The sequence below is a fragment of the Peromyscus californicus genome, unplaced genomic scaffold (assembly GCF_007827085.1).
Source record: "Peromyscus californicus insignis strain IS unplaced genomic scaffold, ASM782708v3 Scaffold_9__1_contigs__length_137607984, whole genome shotgun sequence".
NCBI lineage: Eukaryota > Metazoa > Chordata > Mammalia > Rodentia > Cricetidae > Peromyscus > Peromyscus californicus.
Genome location: NW_026294617.1, coordinates 289,775 through 308,466, shown reverse-complemented (window position 1 = coordinate 308,466; position 18,692 = coordinate 289,775). Strand labels below are relative to the sequence as shown.

Genomic DNA, 18,692 nt, shown 5'->3' with positions numbered 1-18,692 from the left:
TTATTTCACCAAATTACACAATTCTAAATATTGTTCTGCCCATTTGTTGCTCTTTTTCACTGCAGACCTAGATAACAGCAGTGAACTATTCTATCCTGAAACTTCCTCAGCCAAATAAATTAATTAATTACCCTTTAATTCCATTACCTTCTCAGGATATGAGGAAAATGTTGCCAGATTCTTGGCCAGAATATAACACAAATAGCCTTTAGCCCAGTGTGATGGTTAATCTCAACTGTCAACATGATAAAATCTAGAATCACTTAGGAATCAAGACTCTAGGCCTGTCTATGGGAGAGTACACAGATCAGGTTAAATGTGCGGAAGATAAGCTCAGTGTGGGTAGACACTGTTCCCTAGGCTGGGATCCTGAACAGTATTTAAAAAGAAAGAAAACAGAGTGCAAACATTTGTTACTCTGCTTCCTAGCTGTAGATGCAATGAGACAAATTGCCCAGAGAGCTGCCACTGTGACTTCCTCTGTAGTGGTAGACAATAACCTCAAACTGTGAGCAAAGTAAACCTCCTTTCCCTTAAGTGGTGTTGTTACTACATTTTACTGCTGCAACAGGAAAAAAAACAACACACCAAGTGACCATTATAGTGCTTGTTCCCCTCTGAAATTTCATGAACTGAACCTCCACTGTTCTCAGCATTCTTGTTTAAATTCCCACCAGAATGGCTAGCTCATTATACTCTGCTTAGAACATTCTAGCTTTTCTAGCCTGAAGTTTCAAACTCTTTCACAACTTTCTCACAAATTCCAAAGGCTTACAAGCCACTTGGTCAGGTTTATCAAAGCAACAATCTGACTTCTAGGCACCAATTTTCAGTATTAATTTCTTTTCTTAATGCTTTGCCCAAATAGTTGAGAAGAAACTAAGGAATGTAATCAGTGCACTGTGAGGCAAGGGTATCTACAGAGGAAGATGGTAAGAAGTTGAAGTAAAAAATCTGAATTTGCAACCATCTTTGAAAAAGTAAGGTTCTTAGAGTAGGATGGTATTCTGTGTAGTATTACAAACATGGGTAATACATCAGCAACAATATGTAGAAATCTAAGAATAGGAAATGATGACAATTAAAAATAATTAGGAATCAGGTGAATGAATAATTCTAGCAAAAGCATTATCAGCTGTCAACTGCCCATAGGGATCAGAGTAAGACAAAGACAAAAGGAGACTGTAAACTGGGGACTCTTCATAACAGAGGTACTTTATTGAGGTAGGCACAAAGCAGATTTAATAAGAGAGATAAAGGGAAAAAAATGGAGATTTCCAAGTTCCAAATCCTGGCAGTGATAAATGAAATTTCTTCTCAAACTATTTCAAGCAAAATTACTAAGTACCTAACATTCATATATACTGGGATACAAATAGATTAAAATGAGTTTACATTTACAATAAAATGAAGTAGGCAGTTTAAAAACATAAGTTTTATGGGACATGAGGAACGCATAGGGAAGGAATCAGGAAATACTAAAGTTGTTTCTATTGGCTAGTAAGGGAAGACTTCACTGAAAAGTTGATACATATATAGACAAAAAAAACAAGATGTGGTTCAGGAGTATGTCAAACAGAAAACAAGTATAAAACCAAGTTGGGAGTATGCCCCTGCCCTGTGTGTGTCTACTCCCATGACACTCAGAAATGAAGTAAACAAGTTCCTCTGACCACTGACCAAAATCAATATTGTAAATAAGCTTTAATTTTTTACAAGTCAGAAATTACTTACCTTGTGAATTATACTTTTGTTTCATTCATCAACTATTTTTTATTTTTTATTTTTTTTATTTTTTTATTTTTTTTTTGGTTTTTCGAGACAGGGTTTCTCTGTGTAGCTTTGCGCCTTTCCTGGTACTCGCTTTGGAGACCAGGCTGGCCTCGAACTCACAGAGATCCGCCTGCCTCTGCCTCCTGAGTGCTGGGATTAAAGGCGTGCGCCACCACCACCCGGCAACTATTTTTTAAAAAGAAAAATTTAAAGCATAAGCCACAGAAGAAAAGTAATTTTCGATATATTTCATACTTAATGGCTAAAATGTCTAAAAACTGTAATTCAGCTAACAAGAGGCTAAGAAAGCAGAAAAACCCAAAAATTAAACATAGCATTCTGTTTCCATACTTTCCAATGGTAGCTTTGCCTTCATTTTTAACAGACTGATAAATCTTTCTCTCTTCTTCTGAAAGTGTAATGTGCTGAATAAATACTTTTCTTTCTGGTAACTCCAAAACAGGTTTCCCTTTAATTTTGCTTGTCTTTGTTCTTCGAAGTGTGATGTTTTTAATTAAGGACTGTAAACGCCTACTCAAAGTAAAACAAGCAATTAGATAACTCTTTATTTCTAAATCAGGTGAGCAGAAAGGAAAAAAAAAGCAGGAATTTATTGATTTATAACTTTAGTAAATTAAATGGTTTTTAAAAAATCCTTTATTTAGGCTTGTATAGTCACAAGAATATTATATAAATAAAAATTATTACAAAAAAATAATGAAATTGTGCCTCAGCACAATACTAATCATCTTTTACTATGTACTTACTTTTCCAAAATTCCTCAAGTACATATATCAATTATAGCACTCAATACACAATATTTGCATTCTTACTAAGCAGCTATTAAGTTTAAGGTGTTTTATTAAATAGAGTGCAGACAGGAGTAAGATCCTATCTTCTGTACTCAAAGTCATCCTCTTCTTGATTTAAAAAAAAAATCCCATCTAAAATAATATGAAAAGGTATGAAAATCAAATCAACTTTTTATAAATTAATTAACTGAAAATAAAAACAAAATAATATAATAATAATAAAAAGCACAATTTTTAACTTAAACTAAGTACAACATAAACAGGAATCGTGTGACCAGTTTTGACAGCTAACATAACAGTTTAAATTTTCAATCATTTTCACTTTAACTCTCAGTCAGAAATACATTTGACTGTATCTACCCATAACAAATAAATATTCAATACATATACATTATATATTTTCACTTGGAGAATGTACTCTGGTATTTTTCATATTCTCTATTACATTTGTTTCTTTTTCCATGCTGACTGCCACCTTTATAATGATTCTATGACCCACCATTGAGTCCCAAATCCTGTTTAGACAATTACTACTTAGAACCACACCAGTCAAGTATGTGGCAAAATACCCATCAATGTTTTCATTCCTTTCTTATCTTTTTAGCAATACCCACCCAAATCAACCATATGAAATGTTCATTAAAACTTGAGATCACTGTACACTGTGCACTATATACCACACCAAATGCCTCTATAAAAGAACTGTAAGTTATCAAAATATAACGCATGTAGATGTAATTCTAAATGGTCTTATTAAATAAGAAACACAGAGCCAAATAAAGAGTTAAAAGTCCAGAGATCAGAGCAATAGCCAAGAGCTAAGACCACCTTATCTTACCACTCGCTGCCGTCCTTCCCCTGAAAGAGAGACCTTCTTCCTGTGTCCTGTCTTTTTATTGTCTTTCTGTTCTGCCTTCTCATTGGTTCTAAGCCCAACCACATGACTTCCTCTTCACTGCCTGTCTATACAGACCTCCAGATCTCTATGGTTCCTACTGAGATTAAAGGTTCGGGTCATGCTTGGTTGTGTCCTTGAACACACATAGACTCTGCCTGCCATGTGATTGGATTAAGGGCGTGTGCCACCACCGCCAGACTTCTGCTAAATGGCTTGCTCTTAGCTCTGATCCCCAGGCAACTTTATTTATTAACATACAAATAAAATCACATTTTAGCACAAATAAAATATCACCATAAATGTATAGTGAATCATCAAAGGATATAGGTTTTCCTATCATTGTTGAACCTGTTTGTGATAGCTTTGGGGTAACAGCCACACACAATGACCTAAAGCTCTGCCTTTCCTTTCAGTTTTGCTAAAATAGGGAAAAAGTGCACAAACAGAAACCTTTATCCCCAGACACAAGTTACTACATTTTAAGAGTCAGTGGCACTGACAATCATGTGCTTTGGAGACTAAAGTTAAGAGATAAGCAAAAATGGTAATGGAAGTGGCAATTAGTTGCACTAACTGTCACTAATATATCAGCTATCATAAACTTACTTACCTAAGTCCTCCCTCATTTCCCATTGTAACAGGACGCTGTATTGTTCTATGCCACCATTCTCTATCAATAAATGGTTTAAGTTTAAAAAGGACAGAAGAGACCACAAGTCCTTTAAAGAATTCTGGATAGGAGTACCTAAAAAAAAAAAAAAAAAGACAAGGACACCGTTATAACTCTACAAAGTTAAACTGATTTTGTGGAACTAGGGATCACACATGCTAGGCAAGAATTCCACTGAGTTATAGTTCATTAGCCAGAATATTCACCTGGCCCAATGAGACAAACAATAGTTGAATTAGATAATGTACTAGGTACACACTGACTCAGATCCTCATACACTTATACATGGCAAATGTTTAAACACTGAGCCATCTCCTCAGTCTTGCTATTAGTGTGTGTAGGTTCCCGCAAGCACCACAGGCCAGCAGAAAAACAACCAGGGTGAGGTAAGAATAAAACTTGGGTAAGACTTAGCCAGTGCTGGGTCAAAACTTCTGGAGTCTTGACACCAGATGATTATAGACAGATTTAAATACACTATAATTTTGGAAAAGTTTCCTGGTAACAACCATCCCAACCCCATGTGCACAATAAAGCTTCAAGTATGACTACATTGAAACTCTTCTGCAAAGCACATGTGATCATGAAGATGAACTCTATAGCTTTAAGGGCATAGGATCTAGTGTGGACTCTGACAGAGATGGAGGTCAGCAGGCTATAAGTCACATGTCATATCTCTCCTAAGGATAGTTCTTATTGGCTGACAAACAAAGATAAAGATAAAGGTCTAGGGAGGGAGAGTCTGGGATAAACATTCTGGGGGCTTTGAGTGAGGTCTGGCTCTACAGATAGCAAAGGTCACCAGGTTATTAACAGCATCTACTCCCAACCTTCTGGGTGGAAAACAGGTATTAATTTTCTCCATTGAGGAGACAACTCTGCTGATTAACAGTCCTGGTTTCTCCAGTGCTTATCTTTGAGCACTCATGACCCTACATCTCCTCATTTCTAAGTTTTTAAAGAAAAGATAGTGGACAAAATGGAAGTCACAGTATGCCTCTATGTCTAGGCAAGCATAAGAGAATTACAAGAGGACCAAGAAAAGGGGAAAGCCATCTTATCCATGATTGAAAAATCACTTGATAGATTCTGTCTGTCTCTTTATATAAATTAATTTGGCCTGTGGTGATATATTGTGTACCCTAATAAATTTGCCTGAGGATCAGAGGACAGTACCAGCCACAAGATTAGACATAGAGGTCAGGCAGTGGTGGCACACACCTTTAATCCCAGCATTTGAGATCTCATGCCTTTGCTTGGAAAGCATATGTCTTTAATTCGAGGAAGTAATATGGCAGGGCAGAGAAAAGGTATAAAATGGTATGAGGAAACAAGAACTCACTTGTTTTAGGCTGAGGATTTCATAGAGGTAAGAACTAGTAGCCACTAGTTCTGCTTCTCTGATCTTTCACCTTTCACCCTGATATCTGGCTCTGAGTTTTTTATTAAAAGACCATCTAAGATTCAAACAACATTGACCATCAATAGTATCAGAAAAATCTGACATATTTAAGCAACATGTATCAAGAAATTGTTGACAACTAAGGTTATGCTTGAGCAGCAGCAAATAATCTCTAGTACCTCTATTTTGTAAAATTATGGTCATCATTGTTACATACAAATGGTAGTGAACTTTGGATGTTGATTTTGTATCCAGCAATTTTGGATTTGAATTCATTCAAATGCTCAGAAACCATATAAGTGCAGAAACAGTAGCATGCATCTATAACCTCAGGGATCCTACAACAAGGTGAGAGAATTCATGGAAGCTCACAGACCAGCTAACCTGGCATCTGTAGTAGACCCTATCTCAAGCAAAAGGTGAAGACTAACAACCAAGGTTGTCACCAAATCTACACGTTCTCTAATCTACACACACACACACACACACACACACACACACACACACACACACACACCTAATTTTTTAAAAAAATCTGAAATTGACCTCTTAAAGATTGAAAGAAAATAGTGGTTACCAGAGGCCGAGAAGAATAGTGGAGCAGAAAGAAGGAGAAAGATTGTTCAATGGTTATTAAGGTATAGCATGGCTGCAAAAATATTAAGTTCTGCTGTTATACTGCACAGTAGTAGGATAATGATAGAAAAATAATGCACTATACATATTCTAAAAGCTAGAAGAAATAATTTTGAATGATGTTACTATAAAAATAAATGAGGACATAAATATAATTACCCTAATTTGAATATGATACAATGAGCTATTATACCACATTAAGGTCCATGAACATAAATAATATTTAGGCATCAATTCAAAAACCTAATAAAAATAAGGGCTGCAAGATAGCTCAGCAGATAAAGTGTTTGCCACACGACTATGATAGGATAGTAGTTGGATCCACAGAATCCACTTCAATTCTAGGTGTGTACTGCAGCCTGCCTATAATTCCAGTGCTTGGAATGAAGATAGGATTCCTAAAGCTAGCTGGATACTGTGAGCTCTGGGTTCAACTAAGAGACCATGCCTCAATGAATAGGTGGGGAATGATCCAAAGATGCCTGACACTTACAAGCTTCCACAGGAATGCACACATATTTGGATGCTCACCAGCACACAAATACATGCCCACATATATGTGAACACAAGACACACAAAATTTAAATAAAATTTTAAAAAATCCTGAAAGCTGAAATTACCTCTCAATACCCATCTTCTTTCTGCCTCTAAGTCAAGTACAGCTTTTGTCTGCTGAGCATTTGGATTTCATATGGCATGTCCTTCATCCAGGATCACTCTTAGCCATTTTATGCTATGTAATGTACTGTCATCTTTATTCTGAAATAGAGGTTTAATATGAAATCAAAAAGCACAGTAAAATAACATAGTACTTAAATATTTGTTAAATAATAGTAGTTCTGATCCCTCTACCAACTCTTACTAGGTACCTGGCACTGTTAAGTACTCCAAAGACAATTAGTGAACACCCAAAAGCCTAGAATATTACCTCTGTTTTATAGCTAAGAATACCAAGGAACAAGATATTAAATATGTTGTTCGAAGTACCACTAAGAAGCAGCTAGCTCCTACTCTAAGCTAAGAGTCATGCATAATACACAGAACCATTTTACACACAATGAAACAGTGACAGAAAATCTATCCCTTGTAAGAAAATTTTCAGTATAACAACATTGCTTTCTTTTATACAAATGGCAATGTTCTTTCAACACTGAGATTTTAACTATTTGGTATTTCCAAAATAACTGGAATTATTAAGGAAAATAACAGGCTCATGGAAAGAGTTGAGAACTTAATGACTACTATAAACAAAGTTTATTTTCAAACTGTAACACTCATCATTAAAAAAACAATTTTTCAGAACACCAAAAAGAAATTTATATATAAATTATGATAAACACTAGATATAATCCAAATTTAAAATTTTAACCTTAAATGTTCTAAATGACAAACATTTCCAAATTAGTATCTCAAGAGGGTACAAAGCCCTTCTTTGCAACATGTTATCTTACAGACATTCTTAAGCATTTTCAAAGAAAGAAAGGGAAGAGCATATACTATGAATTTTTGAATAATTTAGAAACATGAAGAAGAGCAATCAACCTTAAAAAAAATCTCTAGGTAGGGCTGAAAAGATGGTTTAGTGGTTAGGAGTATTTGCTGCTCTTGCAGAAGACCCAAATTCTGTTCCCAGCATCCATTATCAAATGACTAAGAAATACCTTTAACTCCAGCTACAGAGGCCTCCAAAGTCACCAGCACTCACTATCACACAGACACACACACAGTTTTTAAAAAAATAAATATTTTTAAAGGCTTTAGGTATTTGCATACTTACTCCATAATCATGAGTTAAAATATTCTAAGTAGTCAAAACAATATCCTGTCTTGAAAGGAAGGCTGGATCTCTAATACGATCAGGACCATAATAAACATAAAAATTCAAGTGCACTTCTGACTTTATATGCTGTCCTAATTGTTCCTAAAAAAATTACAAATATTTTAATAAGAATCAGATGAGTATCAAGTTGAGAATGCATATCATGGGCATGCCAGCAAGAGTGTCAAAAATCAGTTTTCCTACAATCTAAAACTGAAGTATAATGATAGCTATACTAATAAGTATCATATTGTGTCAAATTGTAAAACTCACAAACATATAAAACATGTTATATAAATTTTGCCTGTCCTACCAATGAGCAGCCATTTCACATATATAGTCCATTTGTGTAGCCATTTCATTACTATGCAGCCCAGGCTAGTCTCAAACTCATCATCTTCCTGCCTCTACCTCTCAAACACTGAGATTAGACAGTAGCATGTCTTCAATTTTAAGTAAAAAAGTCCACCAAGTTTCTTTGTAAACAACAGACTTAGATGATTTTGAGCAAGAAAAGAAAAAAAGAAGGAGGAAAGGAAAGGAAAGAAGGAAAGGACAAGACGAGAGAGAAGGTGCCATGGAGACTACTGGAGTCCATTTAGTCTTTACCCAGCAGGTCTGCATAGGGAGGATGATTGGACCATGGAAATGGGTGCCAGGTGTCTGAGATGGTCTGCACTTGGCTGTGCTTGGGGGATGTCTTTCACTCCATGCCTTGGCATTTCTTTAAATACCCTAGGGCAAGGAGGGACACATGGATGACCCCATGAAGGAGAAGTGGATGAGATCTACATGAGTGGACTGGGTGTGGGGGGTGGCAGAGGGCAAGGAGCAGGGGATGAGAACATAGGGAAATGGGAGGGTCAAGCTGGAACAGGGACAGAGTGGGAGGTCAGGGAGGAAGATATCATGATAGATGAGGACATCATGGGAATAGGAAGAGGCAGGGTGCTGGGGAGGCTCTCAGGAATCCACAAGGTTGACCCTTGGTCTGCTGGCAGTGGTCCAGAGGGTGCCTGGACCAGTCTACTCTGGTGACCAGCCTAGCAAATAACCTAGTTGTCATCATAGAGCCTTTGTCCAGTGACAGATGGAGGCAGACACAGAGATCCATGGCCAGGCACCAGGCTGAGTTCCGGGAATCTAATTGATGAGAGGAGAGATACTGTAGGCGAGGGACGTCAAGATCATGATGGGAGGATGTGCAGAGATGATCGGCCACACTAGTGGAAACCCATGAACTGTGGACTGGTGGCTGTGGAGCCCCCATGGGACTGGACTAGGCCCTCTGGACACAGAAGATGGTTGTTTGGCTCGAACTGTTTGGGGGGCACCCAGGCAGAGGGATCGGGATCTGTCCCTGGTGCATGGGCAGGCTTCTGGGAATCTGGTGCCTGTGGTGTGACACCTTGCACAGCCTTGGTGCAGTTGGAAGGGGCTTAGACCTGCCTAGGCTCAGTGAGCTAGGCTCTGCTGACTCTCCATGGGAGACCTCGATTTGGGGGATGTAGGGATGTGGGGTGGCTTGGGAAAGAGGGCTGGGGGGTTGGAGGAGAGAGGAGGGGGGTCTGTGGATAGCATGAGGAGTGAGTAGAAAATTTCTTAATAAAGAAAAATAAAAAAAAAAGAAGGAAATCAGATGGAAAGGGGTTGTGTTGGGGAGTCTGGGGACAGGGGGAGGGGGCAATTGGAGTCAGAATGATCAAGAGAGATACCTTGTACACATTATGAAACTGTCAAAGAATAAATAAAAAAATACTTTTTCAAAAGAAAAAAAAATACCCTAGGGCAGACAGTCGAGGGCTGGTGGATAAGGATCCAGGCCCACCTGAGGCTATCCTGCATCTCTCTCTGTTTCTCTCCCCTCTTTATTTCTAACTAAGTCTCTTATCCCTCATTCCTCAAAAGTCCCTGAGGTAAATAAATGTGAGGGCTGGTCCCCCACAGATGGTGTCACTGAACAGAGACTAAAGAAAAAAAAATATATATATATATCTCCAGAGTACTTAGTGAAAGTAGGAGGCCCTACAAGTTCAAGAGGAGGGTCCAATATGGTTTTGTAGTTAAAAAAAAAAAAAAGAGTTAAATGGGGCAGGGGGTTTTATCCTAAAGAGAAAAAGAAAAAAATGGACTGGAAAGATGTCTTAGTATAAGGCTGCAGCTTAAATTCTCTATCAAGATTTCTCTCTTTCTGTCCCTCTCTTAATTTCTATCTATAAAAATTAAGGAAGCAGGAATAGATACATAGTGTAGGAAAAACTTAAAAGAGTAAGATAGTGTAGAAAAACTTTAGAAAAATAGCAAAAAGAAAACAAGATAAGATAGGCAACTAGACAGAAACAATGTCTTTAATTTTCTAACTTTAGGGCTATGAATGCAAACTGAGATAAAATCTATCCTCTTGGAGCTTAATGGGCAGAAAAAAAGGCTCTTCAATGAGCTTAACAGGAAGAAAAAAGATACCTGTGGGAAGCTTTTGTTCCCAAGCAGCAGAAGAAAGTAATTCTCCCTGAAGCAAAATGTGGGTGTAATAAGCCAAAGTTTAGAAGTTTGGGGGATGAACTAGGTGGTCTTTCTCTCAAATTAAAAGCTTTCTTAAAAAACTTAATCTCTCTCTAAAACACTAAAAAGCCTCAGAACTTACTTTCTCAGTTTCTCTTTCTGTAAGGACAAAATTAGATTCACCTGAAAGAATGTGGGAAATCACCTGTGATTCTCTCTAAGAAAAAACCAACAAACCTCTTGAAACAGGGCAAAACCTCTCTGCTAAGTTCTGTCTCTCTAAACTAGGAAAAAATTAGCAGCCATAAGTTCCCTAAGGTTATAGCCTCACAAAAAAAGTGCAGGCAGAAAGCCAAAGCAGGGACAGCTTCCCCAAAAAGTGAAGAGACGGGGGAGGGGCTGTTGGTGAGAATGAAGCAATGGAGGCTTTCTCTTCTAAGCTCTGTCTCTTCAGGCCAGTAGAAATTCCCCCAGCAGGTAGAACTGAGCCATAGATGCAGGAAAGTGTAGGTGAAGAGCCACAGAGAGCCAAATGGGGCAGGAAACTCCTGGCATGGTAGAAGCAAAAACCGAGCTTCTCAGCTGCAGCTACAGCTAAGACATTAGGGACTTTGTTTCTGGGTGGGCGTCTATCACAATGAAAAGGTTGCTCATAATCGCCCTAGCACAAAGATCCCCTGAGGCAATGCAAACTCTCTGTTAGCATTGTTACCCTTCTAACCAACAACTGAGAAGCAATTAGCCAGCACCTCCAAGTTTGAGTGCGTTCTGGGGATACTAGGATTCCTACAGTGGTCAGGCAGTCTCAAGAAAAGCAGTGCTGAACTGGGAGCAGCTGAGACAGAATCAGGGAAAAAGCCCCTACCTTCAGAAGCAGAGAAAATTGCCACTGTGGCATCAGGAACTGTTTCTGCGGGAAGGGATGAGCTGAGACCACACTGGGAGTTGTCTGGGAGAAAGTATCTCTGAAGAGGCTGTAAAAAAGCTTTGTTTCAAGTACTTTTACTTTTATCACTGATCCGGTGACATGGAGGAGAAAGCCCCAAGGGAATTTTGCTTCCAGCATGGAGGGACCTCCCTGCATATGCGTGGGCAGGTGCACTCAACTTCGGGAGCAGTGTCAGCAAGGGAAAACACCTACTAAAGCCAGCTCAGGTAGAACAAAATCTTTTGACTCAAGAAACCTCCTGTAGTGAAGAAAAAAGCTGGTTTACTCTTGACTTTTCAATAGGAAAGCAAGCCAGTAAAAGGGAACTGAAAGTTGACTCCCAGACCTGAAAAGAACTATGGGAAACGTAGTCCAAAAGGTAGCTCATAACAGCAGGCTGATATAAGAGAAATGCATTCTGGGAAAAAAGTTTTTCCAATAAAGATGTCTACTGCCCGGTAAATATGTTTTTTCAAATCAAAATGAACTTTCTTTCCTAAGCATTGCTAGATATCTTAAATTTACTTCCCAAAAAGTTGCGAGCAAACAAACAGCTTGCCTCACAGGAGATAATTAAAAAAACAAAGAAACAAAAAGCTTATGAGATTGAGTTGTGTTTAAGATTCCAGAGAAACATTGATAGCATTAAAAGACACTCATAGTAAACTTAAAATACAGCTTTTAAAAGATTAAGAAGGGGGAAAATTGTCTGAGAGTTTGTTGAGTGTCCGCCCCAATGAAAAACTATAAGGATAGAACTTGGAGCTGCACAGCTTTTGGCTCATTTGAGAAAATGCCTTATATTGCCTGATAGCTGCACAAGAACTTTTCACTAAGAGTTTTACAGAAGTTCAATATGGGAATTTAATCCTCGCCCTGAGGTGAGGCTTCTGTGGCAACTGAGTGAAGTCAATGGCATTTATCTGAATTGAAGCCCTTAGGGGAGCTATTATGAATTTGGGCAAAGGGACAGTCCCTAGCAAAGTAGCCATCTACCGTAGGCTAAGTTCCTGCCAGTTCCAGAACATCTGAGAGGGCCTGGCAGGAAAGGAGTCTGGGGAAAAAAAAAAAAAAACCCTTTACCCCAAGGATTACAGCCTTAACAATGACACTATATTGTACAAAGAGCTAAGTCACTTAAAAATACATTATGCCCCTTAGAAGGATTTTCTTCCCATTATTTTTGAGTTTGAAATGAAGTCAAAAGAAAATTACTCTCTGGCTTTTGGAAGATAATGTTAAACCTCTTCTAGGTGTTAAGAAATCTTTTAGGTGTTTGCTAGGTTAGATATTTGCTAAGGGTAGCCCTATAGAGAGTTTGCTAAGAGATTCTTCCTAGTGTGAGTTAGTTAACAGTAAGAAGTATCTTTGTAAGGTAGTCCTATAGAGTTTCCTTAAGAATATGTTTGTAAGAAGTATAAATAAGTGTATGTTGAATGTGAGCTTGTAATAAAGTGTAAATGTTGAATGTGAGTCTAAATGCTTAATGTAAATACATGTAGTATAAATGGTCATGCTAGTTGTAAATGTAAGTTTAAATAAGTGTAAATACAGTAAGTCAGACAAATGTAGGTTTAGAATATATAGGATTTAGGTCTAAGGATATGGTAAAAGTTTATTAGAGGGATTATATGGTGAAGTTAAATAAAAAAGTAATTTAGAGTAGAGTAGGAACCTGGAATGCAGAAAACAGTGTCCATAGCACATTGCAAACTTGGCAGTTCCAAAAGCCACCAATAATAACAAAAAACATCTTCAGAGATTGCCAGCTATAGAAGTAGCAGTCAGGTGTCCACGGCTGAGACCCACAGAGTGTCATAGTTTCCCAAGTAGCAGACGCCATGAGCCAGGAAAAGCAGAGCCAACACTAGCAGTGAGGGTCTACAAGCTTTGAGCCATGAAGAAGCCACAGTGAGAAGTGGACACACTAAGCTACTAGAATGGCTAACCACAGGCAGCAACATGGAAAACCCAGCCAAGATGCTACACCATGAGGAAGGCAAATGGCAGACAGCAGCTTGGAGAGTTCAGAGGCTTGTGTCACCACAGGAAAGGTGAACAGCGAGCAGCGATGAGCAATGAAGACTGTGGAAGCCAGAGAGTTTCCAGGAGTGGAGAAGCAGTGTCAGTACTAGAAAAGCAGCTGAGACACGCAGTAACTGCTGAATGCTCCAGGCTGAACAGCTAGACTGGGATTCTTCGGAAACTGCTGAATGCTACAGAGGATTCCTAGACCCAGGGTGCTGAGTACTCGGACTGTCAGTGAGGCAGGTAGTGGGACCCTCCCAGGGCCAGAGTTGCTGTGGGAGGGTCATGCATGGTTCAGCTCATGGCAGCTGAAAGAGCCTTGAGCCATGTGGCTGTGTGGTGAAGCTCTCTAGCCTCAGGACACAGAGGTCTGGAAATGGCCTGGCTATTGAAGGCTACAGACTGAAAAGCGCAGCAGTAGCTGAGTATGAAAGTTGCAGAAATGCTTGTTTGAACTAAAATTGTTAACTCAGAAGTTTTGGTTATGGGATTCCTCATATTTGGAGCTGTTTGCTGGCACAGTCATATCTGGATGGAATGGCAGAAATCATAGAGCCAGCACAGCTGCTTGACAAAGATCCAGCAAAGCTGAGCCACATGATGGCTGCCATGCTACCTTTGGTTTTCATCTCTACCTGTTGCATACTTGAGAGACTTTTAATGTTTCTACAATTTGAGGATATTGGTTGATGGAAAATTTCTTATGTATCATTTATGCCTTCTCTAAGGAATGCTGCTTCTAAGCTTCACCAGAACAGTCCTGAACATACTATTCCCCTCACTTTTAGGGAGATATCCTTATTTACTTGAATGTCTTCCTTGTGCCTTGGAAGTTGTGACACATAAAGAAGCCCGAGGTCTCTTCACAGGGCTATGAGGCATTCTTGAAACATCTGCCCCTGTACTTACACAGGAACAAGATATTCAAAACAAAGTAAACACAAAAAGTTCAACAAGATTCGGTAGGCTAGAGGAGTTTGCCACAGTTCAAATTACAAGCCTCCTCCGACTGTACACTCAGACAATTACGTGGCATACAACTCTGCCCTACATGGAGACATATTGATGAGCAAAGTATGGAGTAGAAAGATGATAAAAGTATGAGGTGTTAGGACCTCCCTCTCTTAGAAGTTAGCTCATGTAGAGTCACTACAATGTCATATGACCAAGGAACAACAGAATGCCAGGATTAGACATATAGACAAATTCCATAAAGATATAAATGTGAATATTGACTGTATTATGCCAGAATTTGAATAACTATAGCAGCTTTTGTCTGAGGATTTTTCTTGGGCACTCTGACCATTGAGAGTTAATAATACACTGCTTGACAAAACAGGCTGTCACATGCCTCTAGTTTCTTAAAAGTTAGGTTATGGGATTAATGAGTAAGAATGATAACTCTGTTTATTAATGATGTCAAAACTTGAGGGAAAATGATTGGAAATGATAACTTTGTTCTATCATAGTTTATTAATGATGACTAAAAGATGAGCAAAGGGAAGTGAAACACACATCCAAAAACAAAAATAATATGATCTATGTTTTGGAACATCATGACTGTATCCCTGCTTACTAAATTCTGTATAAATAAAGGAACACTCTGGCTGCTAGTCAGTCAGGCTGCAAGATTCTCCCGACCACCATGGCCTGGCTCACTTCCTTCCCCTACCAACTCCTTACATCCTCTGCTGGGACCTGTTCCACTAGGGATGACTCTTGTATGCTTCCTCTCTGTCCATCTCTCCTAAAATGAAACTAAGAAGTATCCCATGTCTGACTCTTCCATTGCTGCTCTTGCATCCACCCATCTTCAGAACTGCCCTCATCCGGAGCTGAACTCTGGCAGTTTGCTATAAAGACTTAAGGGCAGTTGACAAGCCAGACCCTGATTTTGAGCACTCAGAGGTACTTTTAGGAATGGTACCAGAAGTCCTTTTGAGCTATTGAACTTAAGAAACAAAATAGACAGTAATGATTTCATTATGAAACTGTTTATGTAAAAATAGAACTACTTAAAAAGGGAACTGTTTAAATAGAGACATTTGGGGATTTTTTTTTCTAAAAAATTACAAAGGGTGAGTTGTTACTATTTCTCAGTCTATTTAATTTAAAAAATGTTTTAGTGTTATTTGAGTGAATTGTTATGTTTTGTATAGTTCTATTAAGAAATTGTTTTTGAATGTAGGTTTGTAAGAAAGTGTTAATGGTTATATTGAGGGTAGTTTGTAGGAATTATAATTGTGTATAGTAATGTTCATGTTAGAATTATGTTAACCTATTGATATTAATACATCATGGTTTGGTGAAGTTAAGGAATTATTTAAGTTTGATGTGAATACATAAAAAGTTTATCCTATGCTGGGAGGTGTGACAGCTATAGAGATTGCTGTGAGCTCTTAATGGAGAGTTGTTTATATATTAAGAAGGGGGTACCTGTTGGAGCCCATTTAGGCTTTACCAGCAGATCTGCATAGGGAGGATGACTGGACCATAGGCTCAAGTGCCATGTGTCTGAGATGGTCTGCACTTGGCTGTGTTGAGGGATGTCTTTTGCTCCACTCCTTGGCATTCCTTTAAATACCCTGTGGCAGAGACAGTCAAGGCCCAATGGATTAGTATCCAGGCCCTCTTGAGGCTATCCTGTATTTTCTATCTGTTTTTCTCCCTTCTATCCTTCTATCTAGTATTTCCTACTGCTCCTACTCAAGAGTACTCTGGGGAAGTGTGGGGGTGAGCAGTGCCCCCCCCCCCCCACAGGAGACAAAGCTGACAAATTCTTAGGTGAGAACTGAAACTCTTAAGACCAGAACAGCAGATGCTGGAACAGAATGAAAAGGACAGGTATGAGAAAAAGATGTTAACAAGAAGGAAGCCTGGGACTTGAGACTTAAGTATGGGACATGAGGAAAAGAGAAGATAGTGATGTCCTTAAACTTCATATAACTGCCTGGAAGAACTGAGTGATAAAGGTATAGAAAATTTTACCCAAAGAGGAGGAAAGAAGTGAGAAAGAAATTTTTTTGTGACTTTTGGTCACTACAGACCAATGGATCTCAACATTCCTAATGCTGCAGCCCTTTAATACAGTTCCTCATGTTGTGATGACCCTCAATCATTAAATTATTTTTGTTGCCACTTCATAACTGTAATTTTGCTACTGTTATAAGTCATAAAATAAATATTTTTGGAGACAGAGGATTGCCAAAGGGGTCTCAATCCACAGGTTGAGAACCACTACTATAGACTATCTAGCGTATAGCACAGAACATAAACACTGGCCTACAGGTGCAAGTAAGACAAGTGTCTATGCATTTTAGAGTTACAAATAGATAACACATACACCTAGGAATAAGTCTTTAAATATCTTTATTTTAAAAAGAGCATGTACAATGAGATAACAAAGCAGTCAGGGATCCAGCCTGCCAACAATAAAGAAACCACATTATGCTTTTACTGAAGGAATGACATAGCTGAGATAAGGTTAAAGTATTCGAGTGATGAAAAGAGTAAAGCAAAGATAGCTGTACTCTGGTAATTCTTGAGTCTTGCTAAGTAAATGAGGATCTCATTAAAATTTTTATAATTAAATTTTTCCTTTTAAGATGACTATGTAAACCAAATTGGCCTTAAAACTCTCAAGCTCCTGTACATGAAACCAGAAGAAAGCAAAGCAATGGTAGTCAGAAAGTCACAAGAACAAATAAAGAGGATGAGACCCAGAAGACAAAGAATAGCAGAGTTCAGGAAGGAAATAAAGTGAAGTTCTCATCTGAAACACTTTCCATACAGAGTGACTCCAGATGACAAAACAAAAAACAACAACAACAACAAAAAAAGGCAAAATACTCCCCAGACTGAGGGGAAAAAAACTGTAGCTCACAAACATACAACAATAAGGTCAAAGGTTTCTGCAAAGGGAGTTTCCATAGCAAATGAGAATAAACAATACATTACAGTAGGCTGAAGAAATACACATAAAATAAAAATCCAAAACACACAAAGGTAGGGGGAAACTGAAAAAAAGAAACACAGAGAATTTTTTTTTTTTAGTTAATCTTGTAGAGAAGAAATTCAGTATGAAGACACATTTTAAATTAAAAAATCTGAATGAAATGGGTAGCAATGAAATGGAGCAGTATATATTAGTGGAAGAATAAAACTTAGAATGAAAGAACATCAACTCTTCTGGAGAGAGAATAATAGGTTACATCTCCAGATACTCTGTGTGTCATGTAGCCTATCAACAGGATGGAATAGCTTCTTTGGAATGCAGTTAAACAATTTGTCTTAATAAATATAGTCTTAAATACTAGTATTAAATAGTCTTAAAAACTAATTCATGATGTTTGTGGAACTGGTATTTAAGATCTTACTCCTTTAATTTGATTAATCTCACTCCTTATTCGCAAACAAAAAAGGGGACCTAGAGAGATATCTTAGCAGTTAAGAGCAACTTGCTGCTCTTGCAGTGGGCCTTGTTTGGTTCCCAGCACTCACATGGCAGTTCCCATCAATCTATAACTCTAGTTCAAGAGGATCGAATGCCCTCCTATGGCCTCCATGGGTATCTTTAAGCACATGAACACACACACACACACACACACACACACACACACACACACACACACACACACAAATTAAGTAAAAATATAGATTTTTCAAAACAGAAAGGGAGAGGAGGAATAGGTCCCAATCTGTTCCTGAGACTTTTAGGTGATTAACTTGAAAAGTAAAAACAGAATATATTATTGGAAGAATGAAATACTGTTTATCATGTGCCTCTAAATTCTAAGTTCTCAACCTTTGGGTCATGACTGCTAGAATTTGTAACCACCCCCCAAAGACTGGGCATGCACTGGCAAGTCACTTAGTCATTCCAGGGCCATACATCCTACATAATCCGTGTGCTGTGTGGTCATGCAATTTGCATGCAGCGTGATCACGTAATTTGTGCGCATGAATGGCATAGATAAGTAAGCACATATGTGCATGCATGGGTGAATCCATAAGAGTGGATCCCACATACCCTTCCCCACTCTTCATGCACAATCTTTCAACAGGCCTAAGTGCATCCCTTTTGTCCCCCTTCCATTAATAAACTATTACAGTGGCTTTTGTTGTGCCTCCTGGCTTTTCTCTCATAGTCAACAGCACTGTATAATAAATAACATTGGTGCCACTCTGCACTCAGGACCCTTTATCGAAGTTTTGCTCTATCTAT

General features: G+C 38.4%; 1 protein-coding gene across 1 annotated transcript in view; it reads right to left on the bottom strand.

Moving 5' to 3' along the window:
• Nucleotides 1-18,692, bottom strand: part of Hltf (helicase like transcription factor) — a 105,197-nt gene that overhangs the window by 43,582 nt on the left and 42,923 nt on the right. The window contains 5 exon segments of the mRNA XM_052732099.1: nt 2,125-2,304; nt 4,094-4,178; nt 4,181-4,228; nt 6,812-6,950; nt 7,969-8,112. Coding sequence (XP_052588059.1) covers nt 2,125-2,304; nt 4,094-4,178; nt 4,181-4,228; nt 6,812-6,950; nt 7,969-8,112 — 596 coding nt within the window.